Source organism: Pocillopora verrucosa, chromosome 7, assembly GCF_036669915.1.
Source record: "Pocillopora verrucosa isolate sample1 chromosome 7, ASM3666991v2, whole genome shotgun sequence".
Taxonomy (NCBI): Eukaryota; Metazoa; Cnidaria; class Anthozoa; order Scleractinia; family Pocilloporidae; genus Pocillopora; species Pocillopora verrucosa.
Window position 1 is genome coordinate 1,833,991 of NC_089318.1, and position 19,437 is coordinate 1,853,427.

The 19,437-nt window shown below is 36.9% G+C and overlaps 2 protein-coding genes across 2 annotated transcripts; both read left to right on the forward strand.

The window, feature by feature from the left end:
* Positions 1-403: 403 nt before the first annotated feature.
* Positions 404-3,026, forward strand: LOC136282219 (protein jagged-1-like). Its single transcript, XM_066169541.1, has 3 exons — positions 404-733; positions 2,270-2,384; positions 2,947-3,026. Exons 1-3 carry the CDS (start codon positions 404-406, stop codon positions 3,024-3,026), a joined length of 525 nt encoding a protein of 174 aa, XP_066025638.1.
* A 3,218-nt stretch (positions 3,027-6,244) lies between these two features.
* LOC136282220 (fibropellin-1-like) lies at positions 6,245-18,610 on the forward strand. Its single transcript, XM_066169542.1, has 11 exons — positions 6,245-6,649; positions 7,557-7,671; positions 7,817-7,930; positions 8,048-8,164; positions 8,946-9,151; positions 13,984-14,394; positions 16,220-16,334; positions 16,474-16,587; positions 17,257-17,290; positions 17,581-17,710; positions 18,116-18,610. The coding sequence occupies exons 1-11, from the start codon at positions 6,269-6,271 to the stop codon at positions 18,608-18,610; spliced, it is 2,232 nt and encodes a 743-aa protein (XP_066025639.1). The 5' UTR covers positions 6,245-6,268.
* Positions 18,611-19,437: the final 827 nt, after the last annotated feature.

Sequence of the window (19,437 nt, forward strand, 5' to 3'; positions counted from 1 at the left end):
CAGGGGTACCCAAGTGCCCCTCTCCAACGATCTAATCAGACCTTGGTCATAAATGGGAACGCACTGAAATATAGCCAGAGGAACAGTTTAGAATGGCTTCTTTTCGCCCTGCTAAGCTTCTTTAAGTTATTCTATCTTTATGATATTTGTCTTAATTCAAATGTTAAAAAATTACTCCACAATTAGTCATCACTAGCAAGACATCGTTGAAAAAAAAAATTTATTTTTTATTCATAAAGAAATAACACGCACAGAAGGTGATACTCATTTGCATCAGATTCTGCACGCAAATAGAACCAGTTGTTAGGTCTTCGCTTAATTGATACACAGGCAAGACAGGTGTAGGATAGAAACGCAAATGTTTAAATTTATCATTTGTTACTTTTTGGTTCTGTTTTCTGATATGAAAGCTGAACAAAGCGAATTTAAACTGGATGGAAGAGCTGGTTTAAAGCGAGGAGTTTATTTCCAAGAAAAAAAGGTATCGTATGGCAACTTTGCAGCTGACAAGTTCCATCGTCTTCAGGTATCAGTTGGTTTATCGATTGTCGTGAGCAACTACAGAGAGTGTGCTATCAGTTGTGTGGAAAATCCGACATGTTCTTCGTTAAACGTCGCCTCATCTCCAAATTCAGAAGGAAATCTTCGATGTGAGTTGTTAAATGAAGATAAATACTCTGCAAGTCCAGGGAAACTTGTCAGTTCACAGGAATATCATCATTACAGCATCAAGGTATTTATTGAATGACCAAATAATTTTAACACACTCTCTATTTGACAGAAACGAGTGCAGAAAATAGTTGTCCAAGACAATTCGTTATGTCATCCGACTGTTATCAGGATGATAAAAAAAAAACTAAGAGTCGCTCTGTTAATCAGTAAGTTTCTAAAGTGCTACAGCTTTCCAAAACGCAAACTTTATGACGAAGGTTCTACGCAAAAAACAGATACATCTTTTTAATGCACTAAGGATGACTTTGGGCCACTGTTATTACAGTTATGTTTACTTGAAGAGAAAAATGATATGCAGATGTGTTTAATAGGAAACATCACCTTTGCTTTACCTCATTGTGGCAATTAAAAAAAAGGTACTTTTTAATTCGGCTCTAGACAGGTTATTAGCTTAATTACGCGTGGCAAGATGTACATCAAGAACAATACCATCTTATTAAAAAGTTTATATGAATCGTTTCAACTTTTACCGTTTATCAATCACATTCCTAAAGTAAAGTTTCAGAGCTTCATCCAGCATTTTTTCAAGATTTCAATCTGCCTGTGTATAATCTGTCGCTCATAACTGAAGAAGTTTGTTGGATATTTCTCATGAAGATAACAGAGGTTCTTATACTCATAATTTTTATAATTTCGACTCAGTCATTAAAGATCGGTTACATCAGTAACTCCGCAGAACAATTCAACAACCTGCAACCAGTCGTTAATTAGCTGGATATTATTTTTTTTTAATGACTTCAAGACCGTAGAAAAAATAAAAAGTTTTGCTCCTTCTTATGATGATTCTGATAAAGTAGATATGAATAATATTTGCATGAGTAACATATATAGGAAACCAAATCTATCTTTTCTCTTTGAACATGTAATAAATGTGACACTAAAAAAGTGCATTTAAAAGGGAAAGAATTATTGAAAGAACATTTTATGGGATTTTTCTCCTTTTCATCCCAACTTACTCGCTCATCTGACATGAAATGTAACCTCCTCAGCTGTATAGTTAAATCATGAGAGAAGGCGAAAGTGCGTGTATTGATGGTAGAAAGACTTAATTGATTATAGTATTGCAAATATTTCATATATAACCTCAGATCGAGTCCTGCAAGGTTTTGAAAGGGTCGAACAAATTACGTGCGTTCAAACTTCAAAGCAAAACCGACACACAACAGTCTTTCAATTAAAATCTCAAGCACTCAAAAAATCAATTTACGTTAATTTGAAAAGGGAAAAATTGAACTTTACACGAAATTTAAGAATCAAACAAATCGAAAGATTGGTTGACCCAAAAGTACATAAAAACGTACTTAGACCTGCAGCAAAAACTAAAAAATAAGATCACCAAAATACAACACATCAAATAATGATAATAACGATAATGATAATGATAAAAAACGATGATAATAATGACAGTAAAATATAAAATGAAAATGGTATTACTGTTTACACGGATATAAATATTGTAGTAACACTAGGGCTAGTCCAGCGACAAAAATTGACCATCCAGTAATTGTTAATAAGGTAACTGACGTGTTATTTACAGACACCATGTTCTAGTTTCCCGTGTCAAAACAGTGCAACTTGTGTTCCAAGTTACGATGAAAACAGTTACCGCTGTGATTGTAAACCGGGTTACACAGGAAAATATTGCGAAACTGGTGAGTTATTCGTTTAATATAAATTGAACCATGTTTGTTAAGTACAAATTTTAAGTAATGTCATTCGGTGTTGAAAACTGCAAACGCTTGTCCATTTAACGCCATTAAAATGCTCTGAATATTTAGGAAGAACAAGAAATTGATATAAAACATTTTTCGTAGATATCAGCGTATGTTCCATGGCCAGTGATCCCTGTTTAAATGGAGGGACGTGTGTTGCTGAGGCTCTTGGACATCCGCTTTGTAATTGTCGGCCTGGATACGGAGGAAACCTCTGCCAGACTGGTGCGTATGTCACTTCTCTATAATGTTGCTCAGCTTGCTGACTTCAACTGATCTTTAAATAAAGACCCAGAGGGTTTTCTTTGAATTTATTCTGACACAATCCATCAGGATTTGTTGAAATCAAAGAAGTATCCTTTTTTTTCCTCCTCGCGCACATCAACGAATGTGAAAGTAACCCCTGGGTAAACGGAAGGCGTCTGTTGATCAGGATAATGAATACATATGTAACTGTAAGCTCATGCAATAAATTGACACGAGACATTTTTCTTTCTTGTAGACATCAATGAATGCTCCAGTAACCCCTGTTTAAACGGAATGTCGTGTTTTGATCTAGTGAATGGATATGAATGTATGTGAGACCAGATCAATTATGACGGAGTTCATTGTGAAATAGTCTGTGAGTTCCTCTACTTATTTAATCGTAACTGAGGAGTCTCAGTTGTAACCATAAATTGAGAGCAAATGTAATAGGAGTGAATGAGTTGATATCAAACATGTTTCAAATTACATTTGAGAAGAACCGATACAGTCATAATCTCCATGAATAATAATAATAATAATAATAATAATAGTAATAATAATAATAATCATCTCAAGTACACTTAACATTGCACGGAGTTTCAAAGTTCTCACTGCGCAGAACCTATGAACTGGCCAAACTTTTACCCATAACTTTTTGGGTTTCTGATATCATTTGAGAATTTCTTTATTTTATGAATTATTTTAGGCTATAGTAATGACAAGCTACGCGATTGCGCCTTGTCAATATCTTATTTAAGAAGGCATCCTTACGTTTTACTGCCATAATAAAGGTTTATAAGTGATTCTGACCCGTTCCTCCACCACTGTTTACTCGTGGTTCGAGCTGGCAGGTGATTAGTTTGCATTTTCATCTCTGCTAAACCCACACCCTCTTGGACGGATCCTAGTGTGGAGGAGCTCATGAAATCGTAGAGATTACTTTTGAAACGCAATTTCAAAGTGCAGCAGGTAACCGAGACGACCTGGCATAAATCTTTTAGAACTTAATCATTTATGTTCCTATCTTTTCTCCTTTTGATTTTTTTTGCTTTTTAACCATCAGTAATTTGGACCAAGTATACTTCTTACATTATTTTGCGGTCTTAACAATCGCAACGGGATCACATAAGGAGTTACAGAGCAGGAATGCAAGCAACGATGTTCTTATTGCGTTGCCATTGAATATTGGTCTGGGGGAAACTTGTCTTGTTACCAATGTTTTGATAAAACATAGAGACATCCTTACACCAATACTAATGATGCTTTATATCCACCTGATGTGTTCGTCAAAAATTGAATGATAGGAATCTGACATAAACGGCCTTGAGCAGTCACGAGTTGCTTTCGTTAAAAGTTGAATCACAGTAACATGACAAGGGATGGGGTGATGTTTTCCAGAAATTAAACATTTTACGAACGAAAAAAGAAACGGCCTGACACGTTTGAATAGACATCACAGCAAGTTTGAGGTGCACAGCGGCAAAAGCTATTTATGAACGACAAACACAAACATTGCTCCATCACAGAGGAGTGCATAGTAAAGCTTGTTCTCTGTAGACGTAGAAGTTTAAATTTTGGCACATTGTATAGTTTTAAAGTTTAAACATTTATAAGTTCTCATCTCACTAGGTTCAGTGTTGTTTCACAATAGTTTGTCCTAAATACTCAACCTTTTTGTTAACTTTTGATCAACTCGTAACATATAGTGAAGGCCTAAACTTAATGTAAACGTAGGGTCTAGCTGCCTACTATCAGTGATATTATTATTAGCACTGTAGTAAGGTTATTTTGCTTTTAGTGCGTCTCTTTTAATTTTTCTGCCAGATTTGGAGGCTGTTAGTAGTATTGTAAAAGAACACAAATAAATTAATTGGGAATCGTGCGAACTGGTAATATTGTCGACGTTATGAGTCTTGTCTGTATTCAAATGGAACTAATTTTAACATAGGCAGCTTGCAATTACGATATATAGATAAAAAGGAAAAATTAAAAATGTATATAATGACGTCTTCAGATGTATTTTATTCAGCACGAAAATCTTCACCCAATAATTTACAAAATCGCAAAACCGTTGAACTTCGATAGACTTTTTTCACCCTTGAGCTACCTGAATTTGCCTTGTTTTTCTTTTTAGATTTGAGTTTAATAACCCTAAAAAAAAGCCTACATAACAATAGCCTTTAACTGCACAAGTAGAGAAAAACTTGATGAATTCTGGCTATCGTAGTAAGATAATGCCATCGTGCAAATACCCCAATGATTTACAATCAGCTTGTTCATTTTGCCTCTACCTAGATTGCTTTAAATGTATTTCATGAACATCCACTGTAACTTCAATCTCGAGTTCAGAGCCATTTGCAGCTCCAAAGAGGATTTTTTTGCCTGCTGATTCTGAAGCAGATGATTAACATCTTTCGCTTGTTTGTTTGACAACCTTGAATAAGGCTATTATCGAAGACTATTACTATAAATGATAAAGTCATCGATGAAAAGTACTCAAAATCTACGTTTTTGAAAAAGAATGTTTCGCTGACTTCGATTTTTTTTCCTTCGTTGACGAATGATCTCAAATATTTGAGTTTTAGAATTAAGAAGAACACGAACAGGACCGAACCTTTTTTGGACCGATTCTTATGCAAACAACAGCTTTTATATAATCATTTTTTGGAACGCCCTGGGGTTATCGAAGGTATGAATGAGCTTGTCAGTGATGACATATGAAGTTACATGTAATGAAGTCTTAAAGGAAAATGTTTCAACTTTCTTTGTTCCATAGGACTAGTTGGTATCTGTGAGTGCTTCTCCGCCATAGGAACAAGCACGAACGCATGAGCCAGGTGTTGTTAGGAGAGTGGCTTTGCGTTTCTAGAAAGTTTTACAGAGAAACATCTGCTTTTCAAACGGGAAAAGTCACGAACTTCCATGCGGGAATTTTGTGTGTGCTGATTCTTATGCAAATTTTTCATCCACATGTTTTGTTTGGCGATAAGGCTTTTGGTGATTTAGGGTGTATAAGCTGAATAACAGGATAAAGGAATCCGGCTTATTCGTTATATATTTTTTCATGTACTTCATTTTTATTTTTCCTAACAACACCTAACTCATACGTTCATGCTTGTTCCTATGGCGGAGAAGCACTCACAGATACCAACTTGTCCTATGAAACAAAGAAAGTTGAAACAACTTGCACGTAACTTCACATGTCATCACTGACAAGCTCATTTATACCTTTGATAACCCCAGGACGTTTAAAAAAATGATTATGTAAAAGTTGTTGTTGGCATAAGAATCGGTACAAATAAAAGGTTTTTGTTTGTGTTCTTAATGGCAGGACCGCAAAATAGAGAACATATCCAAGATAATTATACTTATAATTACTAAAGAAACCTTCAGAAACCTTTACGGACTTATCGAGATTTTTGAGATAATTAAGTGTAAAAATAGAAGTATTAATTTTAAAAGCAGATGTTCCATTCGTTGATTGAGAGTCAAGATTTCAAATATGAGAATAGTATTTGGACTACCCTTTTCATTTCCACCTGCGGTAACTTTAGGTTGGAAACCAGAACTCTCCTGAAATGTTGGCTTTTGCTGTAAGTTTCACCATCTTTCTGGAGTTTGCTCAAACCTTTGCAACAGTCACTAGCCATTTACATCTCGACGGCAGAAGTGGGTTAAGAAGGAACATTCATGTAAAGAAAAATCAAGTTTCGTACGGACATTTTGCAGTTGAAAGATTCCATCGTCTTCAAGGGTCAGTTGGTTCATCGATTGATGTGAGCAACTACAGGGAGTGTGCTCTGAGCTGTGTTAATAATCCACCATGCACCTCGTTTAATGTCGCTTCTTCTCCTCGTCCGGAAGGAAAATTTCGATGTGAGTTGTTAAACGAAGATAAATACTCTGCAAGTCCGGGAAAGCTGACCAGATCACAAGAATATCATTATTATAGCATCAAGGTATTTAGAACGCTCCCTGAGAAACAGTGTTAAGCGATCTACTAAATGGAAGCCGTTAAAATATGGCTTCATTGTTTCAATATGAGTGATGCAAAACTATATTCCGGAAGGAAATTTTTGCCCTACAACATGACGATGAATAATTTTTAGCGCCCAAACATAATGAAAGAAGTGTTTTGCCTTTTTCCTGTGTATAAATTGGTTTTAACGGCGTCAAGGACACACCCTTTTTGGTAGAGGATTAAACTCGCTTAACTTCACCATATATGAGAAGTGAATGTCATTCCTCGTGATCATTTACATTTTACTTTGGTTTAGAACAGAAAGACCAACACTTTACAAAAAATACCAACAACGGGGTGTGACGTTTAAGTTTCATTTTGTTGCCGTTAGAAATCTTTTTAATTTCTGAGTCTTGGTTTCCTCGGTAATTATAATTTCCTCAGGCGTGTTATCACATCATCATCCACATGTTCAACTTGGTCGGTGTAGGAGCCATGAATTGAAAACATTTCTCAAACCCTCGATAATGGAGAGGTTCTTACGCTTTGCGTACGTGCCTTAGACAAATTAAGCTAGGTTCATTAAACATTAAGCAGTGCAACAACTTGCAAACGTTCAATAAAATAATGTTGAGTCATGCATTAATAATCAAAAAACCTTTTCTAAGCATGAAGCTCGAAACACGCTAGGTGGCAAAGCATTACGGAGATACACGACCGGATTTACCTACACTTCATTTGTGGGAAAAAGAAAGATTTATAGAAATAAAAAACAAAACAAAACAAAACAAAATACTCATTTCTCAGATATCTTGTCTCAAAGTATTGTTTTGCAACTCATCTCATATCTTGTATTTTCTTTTGTGTATGATTAACATATGAAGAAAACCAAACTCTATTAACAGACACCATGTTCAAGCTTTCCGTGTCAAAACGAAGGAACCTGCGCTCCAAATTATGAGGAAAATCAATATCACTGTGGCTGTACACCCGGTTACCAAGGAAAAAACTGTGAAACAGGTGAGTCAGTCACAAGTTTTGCCTTTTACATAAAATGGAGCAATCACGTTAAACTTTGTGGGTTTTTTCGTGTTGTTGGCACGCACACACAAGCCAGCGGTCATATTCTCGCAATTTTTTCTTCATCTTTAATTTCTCCACGCAGACGTTAACGAATGTTCTAGCGATCCCTGTTTAAACGGGGGGACGTGCGTTGATCAAGTAAATGGATATGTCTGTAAATGTCACCCAGGATACGAAGGAGCTCGCTGTCAAACGAGTGAGTACTTACATAGTGCCCTCTCTACTTGTATTAAAATTGACATTTGTATAATTGATATTTGACATGGCTGCTCCGCGGTCACCATCTATTTTTATCAAATCTGTCTCCTTACAGACATCAACGAATGTTCCAGTAATCCTTGCCAAAATGGGGGGACGTGTGTTGATCAGGTGAATGGATATGTTTGCAATTGTCAGCCTGGATACTATGGAGTTCGCTGCAGTCATACGAGTGAGTTTTCTCAACCACTTAGTTTTATTGAAAACAACAACAAAAACTGCGCATTTTTCAGCGGACGAATTAATCAATTCTGATCCAAATGGCGAACTTATGTTTTCTAGTTATAATTTATTGTTTCACGGAAGAGAATGGTTTTCCCAACATTGAAGCATCACTTATCGGAAAGATTTTTCTAAATTCCATGGCATTAATGAAAACAGCTGCATTTGTTATGAATAGATTAAATCTGAACGAAGAAAAGGGTGGATTTTGTTGCTTAGGTCAGAAATAAATGTGATTCGTATTCTGTGTAATACGAAGCTTGGACTGTGTTTTTCGATCCAATTAAGGGAAGCAAGCAAGTCTGCCTCTCGCAAGAAACAAACTCAACACATGCAATAGGGTCTCTTATGGGTGACATGTTGGTGTAAATGTGGCAAACAAAAACTTAGTATATAAATCCATTTGCATTCTCTCACAAATGCTTCAACCTGAATGGCTATGCTACTCCCTATCTATTCTGTTATGCGTGAGTAATGTATGTAACACGTGGCGTGACGTTTTATATCATCATTGAGATTTATAACAAGACGATTGGACTATTCGCTCTCCATTCGGTTCTATGCGTAATATTTGATGAGGGATTCGCTCTCATCACCGATCACGCGATAGTAATCTGGAGCTCATAATTTAGTTGGCAATGATAGCAGAACCAGCGAGCAGATGTGTTGAGTTACTGCACCTTGCTTTTCATAATATTTTGTTTTATTTTTTCATGTTTTTGTTTTCATAGACCAATGGACGGAGTATACGCCTTACATTTGTGGGAGTCGAAATGAGATTCAACGAGGATTGACAGAACAGGAATGCAAACAACTATGTTCTGCTTGTGTTGCCATTGAATACTGGTCTGGAGGAAACACGGCTTGTTACGAATGTTTCGATAAAACACAACGGTACCATTATCCCAACACAAATGATGGTTCATATCCACCTCACGTATTTGTCAAAAACTGAATAATAAAGGAAGGGATCAAGTTTTACAGACAATAGAAATGGCGGTCGTATGCCGGGTGGCATGCAGATTTTGAGGGATCAACTACGAAGCAGCATCTTATGAGTCTCTGTCGAAACAGAATTTTCAGAAGTAAGGAAGAACAGCATCCGCGACTACCTCTAGTTCTTTCTTTTCAGTAGACTCTGATTAATATAAAAAATTTAATTAAATTCCCACCAAATTGGTGAAAGATAGGAGAGTAGTGAAACACACTCAACAGCGTAGAAATCGCCCCCGAGCCCTCCCTAAGATATCACTTTTCCGATAGAAATGAACTTCCACGCAGAATAAAATACAAATACAAACAAAACTTGAACGACACAAACTAAAAACTTGATATTCTGAAGGGCGTACCCGTCGACAGATCTTTTCAGGGATTTTTTTAGTCTTCACCACAACCAAGGATCAGGAAAAGTTTCAAGATATTCGTGAGGTTTTACGACATTCTCTTTTCTATCTTCAAGGATTTTGAGTAAAATTTAATTGAACGTTTAAGCGAATAATTTCTTATGCGATTAAAACTCGTTTATACGTATCTAATAATGGGGTAAATTTGCAGCGTACGTTGAGAATCTCATCATTGCATGACAAAGGCGTAATTTATCGATCATAATTTGGTCGGGCAAACTGTCGCATAGTTTAAATCTTCTAGCTATCATAACAGTTCCTTTAATTCTGCTTTTACTCGTGAAACTTTTACTTAAAACAGGCAATTTTTCATTCGATTATAGCCCTGGCCGAGGTTAATGCATTTTGTTCATGATAGGACAGTTTACTCTCAGAATACCCTTTTCCATCCTGGAGTATCAATTGATTACCAGCGAGATGTCAGGGATTTCTTATAGTGTGCTAGGGAAGAGAAGGAGTGCATTGTTCACGACCTGCAAACGATCTGCAACAAAACTGCATGAACCCGAGCGTCAAGTGCAATTTGAAAAATCTAGTCGTGCTTATTGACACCAAATTGCCAGAGAAATCACGTTATTACCTATACAAACCTTTTATGAACATCATAGGGAGTCAAGAGAGACAAAATTTTGAAAGCATGCATGAGCTATTTGTAATTTGCACTTGTGTTACAACTTTGCAATCGTGTTACACGGGAATGCCCTCGTTTTCAGCCAGTCAGAAGCGCGTAATTATAAATAATGTTATTAAGTATTAAATTTATCACTGATATCCATTATTATCCATTTATTGTCTGATCAAAAGAGTTTAAATTAATATTTACTTCTCTTAAGCAAAAGGTATACATTATTGTGATATTAACATAATTTTCTCAGTTGTATCTATGACATATCAACCTAAGGTTTTACACCTCATGATATAATCATAAGTACAGGTAAACAAACGTCTGTCATTATACTCCCACAATTTCTAGCCAATCTAACAATAAAGCACCTCTATAACACTAATGACAAGTTTATTGTATACTCCCAAAGAATAATTTTTGTGTCTGTTCATTGGCTGATTCAAAGGTGACTAGTTATTCACTCAGGAATAGGTGATAAGAAACAAAGTAGCTTCCCATTTGTCTATCCTTACCTCAGAGGATACCTCACTTCTTTTCACCCCCACTTTGGTGAAAAACTGTGAAACATCATTGGTACTGTAGTATTATTGAAGAATTTTTACTGACAATTTAAGAAAACCTGTTAGCAGACAAACGGCCAACAGCATGCTGCACACAAATGGATCCAGGAAAGTCTGCCTAGAGTGGACTACTAGGTGGTTTTGTTTTTTGGTGGAAGGGGTGGGTGGGGATTTTACTGTATTTTCTCAATGGATCTTGTGACTCATTCATTTACTGTGAACAAATCAATTAGGTACTGAAAAATAATAATTAAGATCTGGATACTGACTAAACCCAAAAGCCACAAACTAATTAAAGTTGCTGATGGGATTTAGTTTTCCTGTGCTTGATTATATATTTTCTTTACCCTTTCCACCCTAACATCAGTATGTATATTCTCCATACTGTTCTCCATACCTCCTAAGGTGCTAAAAAGGAGACTTTGTTTATCATTCCAGAACTTCTTTAGTTGGTGATCATTTCCTTTATTCTTGTAACTTAAATGTTTGATTCAGGGTGATATTGTGTGGAGAAGAAAATCGAAGTACCATAAATGTCTGTGGTGTTTGCCATTATCTGAGTTTCATAGTAAGTAATTCATTGCTACAATTATTCACCCATAAAATTAGCATAAACACCAAGTTCAGTATCAATTCTATCTAATGTTGTTGGGTTCACTTCCAAGTAATTCATTTCACTGTAGCTGTCACATGATTTTTGTACATGAAGTGAAATTGGTAACATTTCCACACAGCTGTTGCAAAACAAACCTGTAGACCCAAAGACAATCTATAATCCTGCCATTGTTTTCTGTATCCAAGAACTGTGAGCATAGTGAAGTATGGGGCTGTATATAAATCATGGCACAAATTAAACCCAACTACACACAAGCTTTCCTCTTCAATCCTTTCCAACCACCAAATATCTATCATCACCTTTCCCATATGACTTGTGTTTCAACCCATATTGTTGTGAAATTTTATGTATAACAGCTCGGTCTTCTTTCGAGAGTTCGCTAGAAAATTTAATTTCTCTGTCTGTTCCACTAATAAATGACATAAGTACATCTCTAATCGTCTGTTTTTTCACTTGCGATCCATGTGTTGGATTGCACCCCAGACCAAACTTACCATCAGTACCGAGAGCAATGACTGGCTCTGCTCGACCTTGGCCCTCCTTACCAATCCCCCCACTCCCGGTCCGTTCCATTTTCCGAAGCATTTTATTGCCGATGTTATCTTCGGAAATGCTCGCTGCCTTTTCATAAGCTTTCGAGACTAGTTTGGTTTTCGACACACATGGGGCAGATTCATGTTGCCGAGATAGTGATCCCAAACGAATAACAGGTTGGCGAGGTCGGAGCATCGACAAAGCATTCTCGGCTGCTGTACGTTTCGCCTGTTTTTTCCCTACCCCTTCCCCAACGGCAACCAACTGGTTCGCTATCGTCACAGAACACGAAAATAAACCTGTTTTGCTGTTCACACCAAGTTCATCAAATGATATAGTTTTCTTCGACTTTTGGACGCTCTCGTTCAAAACACTCACAGGATTGCTTTCATTGCCTTCTTCTCCTTCCTCACGCTCGTAGATTGTGAAGTTTTCTATCAGTGGTTTTACCTTTCTCAATACTTTGTGTGGCACAAAGATACCCCCCTTCGATTCAATTTCACCTACTAGTTCCTCAGTTTTCGCTGGTACACAAGGAAAGCGAAAGAGGCAGTTCACATAAAACTTAACCCAAACAACATAAACAGGGACAACGGAGCCGAAATACCGGAAGCGTGGATGCCGATAATTAGAAAACATCAAAGCCGGCGACGCACAGCAAATCAGAGAACGCCTGAGGAAACCATGGTACACGGAAACAATACCCGGATCGAAATGCACCAATCGCAGCAGACCACCATGATACATAAGGCTGTGCCGGAACCAGTCGACCCCATCGCCTGAAGAAGACTTGCAGTAAGCAGTCGAAACGTCGCGATCTACATCTAGTGACTTTGTCGTGAGACAACAGAACAAATTTAAGTTATCATCCAGCTACCACGATGAACAACAACCAATTTCATAACATCAATCAAGCCGTTTTATTACGAGCAAGATTCCGAACTAATTAAAGTCCCCAAAGTCATTACTGTTTACAAGTGAATGACCTCATCTTCGTTTATGGTCAACGAGAAATTGCTAAGGAAGGAAGATCCGCTCTTTAATCAAAACAAAACCGTTGTGGTGCGGTATCGTAATGGCTCATTTAAGAAATAACAGATTCTTTAATATATTAGATTCTTGCAATTTTAAGCCTAGAATTATTTCGGCTTCGTTATAGAAGTTTATCCATTATTAATTTGGATTTTCCTTGCCTACACATCCACGCCCCTCTTCTCTTTCTGTAAATTGATAAGGGGTTCTTTGTCATTTTGGTATTTTATTTTTCGATACTTGTCTTATAATGATGCTATTCTAAGATTCAAATTTCCACACAAAAACAGATATGTGAATAGAATAAGAGTTATGAGAGGTTTTGAGCTCGGTAAAGAAATAGAAAGATATGTTTTCTTTGTCCCACGCTCGTGACAAGATGAAAACATCTTTCTCTAAAAACAGATATGTCATAATAACGTTCGCACCAGAAAGGCCAAGAATGATTATGCCTAGAGATAAGGATTGTCACCCTCTGCAAAGCATACAGCTCATACCTTATGTTCATTTGAGGAGCGAAGGGAAATTTACACGGAACTTACTAAAATCAGGGGAAAAAATAGCGCAGACTTCGGAGTAGTTGTCATCAATGGAATTCTCATTGTACGTCGAATAACCTCAATTAAATTTTTGGAACTGTTAAACAAGCAGAAGATGACAAGCTCATTTATACCATCCACAACCCCGTAGCTTTCCAAAAAATTATTACTTAAAAGCTGTTGTTTGCATAAGAATCGGCGCAAAAAAAGGTTCCTGCTCGTGTTCTTCTTAATGGCAGGACACGTAGTGCCTTGCGAGTCGTAAAAGAGAACATATTCAAAATAATTATACTTAATTATTAAAGAAACCTTCGGGGTCTCCATTCAAAGACTTTTCGAGATTGCTAATTCAGTTCAAAAACGGGAAGTATTAATTTTGAAAGCAGATGTTCCATTCGTCAATTAAGAATCAAATAAGAGAATAGCATTTGGACTACCCTTTCATTTCCTCTTCCGGTAGCTTAAGTGTGGAAACCAGAAGTCTCCTGAAATGTTGTCTCTTGCTGTAAGTTTCACCATCTTTCTGGGGTTTGCTCAGACCTTTGCAACAGTCACTAGCCATTTACATCTCGACGGCAGCGGCGGGTTAAGAAGGAACCTTCATGTAGAGAAAAATCGAGTTTCGTACGGACATTTTGCAGTTGAAAGATTCCATCGTCTTCAAGGGTCAGTTGGTTCATCGATTGTTGTCAGCAACTACAGGGAGTGTGCTCTGAGCTGTGTTAATAATCCACCATGCTCCTCTTTTAACGTCGCTTCTTCTCCTCGTCCGGAAGGAAAATTTCGATGTGAGTTGTTAAACGAAGATAGATACTCTGCAAGTCCGGGCCAGCTGACCAGATCACAGGAATATCATCATTATAGCATCAAGGTATTTAAAGTTCTTCTTGAGAAGCAATGTTAGGCACTCTACTAAATGAAATCCGTTAAATTATGACTTCATTTTTCCGATGAGTGATGTAAACCTATTTTCTGGAAGGACATTTTTTCTCTAAAACACAACAATGATTAATTTTCTAGCGCCCAAACATAATAAAAGAAGTGTTTACCCTTTCTCTGTGTACAGATGGATTTTAACGGCGTCTTGCCAAACTTCACCTTATATGAGAAGTGAATGTCATTCCTCGTGATCATTCACATTTTATTTTGGGTTAGAACGAATTTTTCATTAAAAAAAAAAATAAATTAAGAGAGACCAATACTTTACAAAAAAAAAAATAATAATTACGGGGTGTGACGGTTAAATTTCATCTTCTTGCCGTTAGAATTGTTTTGGTTTTAGTTACATTGTTTTGAATCTTAATTAGGATACATTGTAGCCTAGTAAAGCATGAAAAGACTAGAAAGGAACAAAATCAACTTAGTAGAGACTTCCATTAAAAGGCAACAGAAAGAGCTGAATATATTCAGTTTCATAATCCCCTAAAACACGCCAATCTGTAATCACTTAATATCTCGACTAATGATGCTGTTAAAATGCGTGGTAGCGTGCGTTCCTCAGTTTAAATAGTCTCGTCCTCTAGCATTGCTGTCATGCTGCGTGAGCCTGAGACAAACGTTACGACAATAAAAATTGATGTCAAGCACATGATGCCCCATCGAACTAAGATAATGAAGGCTTTGTATGGACGGTCTGCCAAAAAAAAGGGAAGAAAATTAGTGTTACCCCATAAGGGTGAACAATCTTCAGGGTCACATTTCGCTCGACGAGACAAATATCTTTTCACTTGAATGAGACACCTGCGTACTTTCACTTAAAAAAAAAAAAATTTTAATCTGCTTTGTCCCCTTTGCAGTTTCTTTGCATTCGGTGTTCAAACAGATTTTTTTCTGTTTACTTTCCCTCTTGTTTTGGAATTTTCTTCAACTTTCAATCACTAAGTTTGCAATTGCCGTAAAAAAAATGAAATCCGCAAAATCCATTGTAGCGAATGTAACACCTAAGCCAAATGAATTATACTTCATTTTGACCTGATCTAATTTGGATAAATTCAGTTTCATCCCGGCCGCGACCTCAACAATCCTTCGACACTGAAATAAAATTTCAATTAACAATTGGTTCATACGTCGGCTGTGCATTCATCGAGATATAAAGCACGCAGGAAGTTTGGAGAGCACTCAAGAAGCTAGAGTTACTCTCGGCTACGCCTCGAGCAACCCTTACGCATCTTTCGTGCTCTCCAAACTTCCTGCGTGCTTCATATCTCGATGAACGCACAGTTGACGTATGAACCAATTATTTGATAACATTTTCAACCCGATGGAAAATTTTTTTTCTCGAGGGATTTGTTTGCTGACGTCATGAGCGTGCACAATAGGAATATGAAGCACGCTCGCGCAATTGAATTTGATTTGACAAATTTACCAGCTATGTTATAAACCTGATTGATATTTAGAAAAAGAATAAGTTTATCTTGGTTTTTACCGCGATGCACGACCGGATTTACCTACACTTCATTTATTTTTGAGAAAAAGGAAGATTTATAACAAGAAAAGAGAAAAAACAAAACAAACACAAAATACTCATTTCTCGGTTAACTAGTCTTAAAGTATTGTTTTGCATATCCAAACTACTCAAACTTGTAGTTAGAGTCTCCTGCATGTTGAAGATTGACCTGCATTTTCAACTCTTCTCATATCTTTTATCATCTTTGGTGTATGATTAACAAATGAAGAAAACCAAACTCTATTAACAGACACCATGTTCAAGCTCTCCGTGTCAAAACGAAGGAACTTGCGTTCCAAATTATGAGGAAAATCAATATCACTGTGGCTGTACACCCGGTTACCAAGGAAAAAACTGTGAAACAGGTAAGTCAGTGACAAGTTTTCCCTTTTACATAAAATGAAGCAGTCACGTTAAACTTACAATTAAATCATTGTATTATATATACGTATCAACCAAAAGCTCGGTCAAGGCCATCCCAGAGTCTGCTATCTTTTATTGCAGATATCAACGAATGTTCCAGTAATCCCTGTCTAAACGGAGGGACGTGCGTTGATCGGGTTAATGGATATGTTTGTAACTGTCAGCCTGGATACAATGGAGTTCGCTGTCAAACTGGTGAGTGACTACTTCCTCTACCACCTCTAGTTAGCTCTTGCATGGATTGCATCATACGGTAACTGAGATACAAGCGCAGTCTGATTGGTAAAAAAACAATCATAATTCGTTTCACTGGCAAACAGCTAATATATATATATATATATATATAGATATATATATATATAGATATATATATATATATATATATATATATATATATATATATATTATCTGTACTGAGACCACGAGATAGCACTTTTCTCAAGCAAGGATATTGTAAAAAGCAATGTAATTTATATTTGCTAAAAGAGCTGATGTTTAAAATTGCGTGAACTGATTTCCTTTTCATCTCTATCTGAAACGATGTCTATTACTTAACTACATTATCGATGAACCAGCTGCTCTTATCTCACCATTTCCAAAAATCTTTCTCCGAACAGACATCAACGACTGTCCGCCATTTTTACCCGTACAAACGCAAAGCTTAGCAACGGGTTGCGCTGCCTCTTACTCATGCACTCACTCTGTTTACGCAATCCTTAGCAATGTTGCAGAACGAATTGAAGCTGAAGGAATAAGGATTTATGCAACTCAAAATATCACCCCGGCACAAATCTATTGAATATTTGGATGTTTTAATTTTTTGTTTAAACCTAATGACTGAAAAACTATTTTTATTGCTTTCAGCATTACGCTCATGCAACGACGTGTACCTTTCTCGGTAAGTTATTAAGTTGCATCCTTTTACCATTTTATGATTTGATGCATTTTTGAAAACTTTCATTGAAGAACATGATGATCTGGATGAGTTTGGTAATGAGTTTTCATGTAAAAGACATAGAACGGATTTTTTTTTCCACACTGAAATGCATAACTAAAACAAAAACAAATTGCGATTTAAAAAACCGGTGGTCTGGGAAGCAACAGAACTAAATCATAGATCGTTACTGGATTAGCATACTCATGTTCTGCCCTGATTTGATTCTTTGATTGAGTTCTTCTTTTTCAAAGGTCAAATGCTTCCAGTCAACGATATTCACTCTTCGTTGGAGGACAACTGACCCCTGTGTATTGTCACATGGGGGATTTTGGGTGTGGCGGTGGTGGCTGGACAACAGTTATAAAAATGGATGGTAATAAGGTAAGCTGCACAAAGAAAGATGTTATTCATTTTATTACCACTCGCCGGGGTATAATTTCCCACAAAAGAACTGGTGAATTACAGAGACCTCAATGGTAAGTTAGACAACAAGAGAGTAAATTTTGAGCTTGGTTATCGCAAGTACACTGTATTAGCTAATAATATAGAGGTTGAAGTTGAACTTTGCTTCCTTTCGATTTATAGCGAATTTTGCCCATTTTTCTTTTCGTAACAAGCCGGCAAATCAAGCATATACTTTGCCCCTTCGATCGTTAACTAAAACACCTCTTTTTCTCCCTTTTTTTGGTTTTTGGCTTTTTTGTTTGTTTGTTTGCTTGTTTTCGTCTGCTTTTTTTCCATTGTTGTATTTTTTTTATGCTTTTCTTCATTTTGTTTCTTTTTAAGCAAACTTTTCACTTTAACTCTTTATACTGGAACCTCGCAAATGAGTACAACCTTGCCGGAGGAGAGACTGGGTTCGACTCGCAAGAGACCAAGTTACGAACCTATTGGAACACGCCCTTCAACAAGATTTGTCTCGGAATGAAGATCGATCAGCAGAAAAAATTCATAGTGCTAACCGAGCAGGCCAGTTCATTGTATTCACTGATTGCTGACGGAACTCATCGCCCCACATCATTGGGCCGTAGCGCATGGTTATCGCTTATCGGTGCACAGGCTTCGTTACTACCTAATTGTAACAGAGAAGGATTCAATGCGGTCAGCGGTCGTTCTGATTTGGGCAAAGCTAGAATTGGTATTCTTGGTAACAATGAGAACGACTGCTACACTTGTGATAGCAGAATCGGATTTGGTACGGGAGGGTTACATGAAGACAACAATACATGCGGAAATGGTGGCGCTCAAATCAGAGCTATGGGATACATCTTGGTGCAATAATTAATCATCTCTTCTTCTTTTTATTTTATTGTTACATAAAAGCTTCTTAACGAGTTCAGGCATAACAGTAGTTGGAAAGTTTTTCTTAGCAAAGGGCAGTTAACAAATTTATTTATCTCGTCGCCGAATAAGCTAAATTTCTTATCATTTTTCTTCGCGATGTTTATTCTGTAATCAGCTGGTTTCTGGAGGCGTGACTTTGATCTTTCAAGCGTAGGGGAGTTCATGCTTACGAGCTTTCGTTTTTCGTAATGTATCAGCGGGCTCGTATTCAAGTAGAGAGAAAAACTGTTAAATAAATTTTTTAGTACTGGAAAAGACTGAAAACATAAACATTCTTCGGATTTGGGTGGCGCACCTTTGCAAACCAGAAACAAAAGGAGTCGCATATTATTTATTTCGAAGAATTATTTTAAGAGTAGTTATGTCGCATAGCAAAGTCAGGGGCACCCAAGTGCCCCTCTCCAACGATCTAATCAGACCTTGGTCATAAATGGGAACGCACTGAAATATAGCCAGAGGAACAGTTTAGAATGGCTTCTTTTCGCCCTGCTAAGCTTCTTTAAGTTATTCTATCTTTATGATATTTGTCTTAATTCAAATGGTAAAAAATTACTCTACAATTAGTCATCAATAGCAAGACATCGTTGAAAAAGTACATTTATTTTTTATTCATAACGAAATAACACACACAGAAGGTGATACTCATTTGCATCAGATTCTGCACGCAAATAGAACCAGTTGTTGGGTCTTCGCTTAATTGATACACAGGCAAGACAGGCATAGGATAGAAACGCAAATGTTTAAATTTATCATTTGTTACTTTT

Bases quoted from the DNA above. Each gene is read 5' to 3' on its own strand.
- LOC136282219 (XM_066169541.1), top strand. From the start codon at position 404: ATGAAAGCTGAACAAAGCGAATTTAAACTGGATGGAAGAGCTGGTTTA. The intron at 734-2,269 runs GTATTTATTGAA...TGTTATTTACAG, and splicing joins ATCATCATTACAGCATCAAG to ACACCATGTTCTAGTTTCCC. The intron at 2,385-2,946 runs GTGAGTTATTCG...TCTTTCTTGTAG, and splicing joins AGGAAAATATTGCGAAACTG to ACATCAATGAATGCTCCAGT.
- LOC136282220 (XM_066169542.1), top strand. From the start codon at position 6,269: ATGTTGGCTTTTGCTGTAAGTTTCACCATCTTTCTGGAGTTTGCTCAA. The intron at 7,931-8,047 runs GTGAGTACTTAC...GTCTCCTTACAG, and splicing joins AGGAGCTCGCTGTCAAACGA to ACATCAACGAATGTTCCAGT. The intron at 16,588-17,256 runs GTGAGTGACTAC...TATTGCTTTCAG, and splicing joins TGGAGTTCGCTGTCAAACTG to CATTACGCTCATGCAACGAC.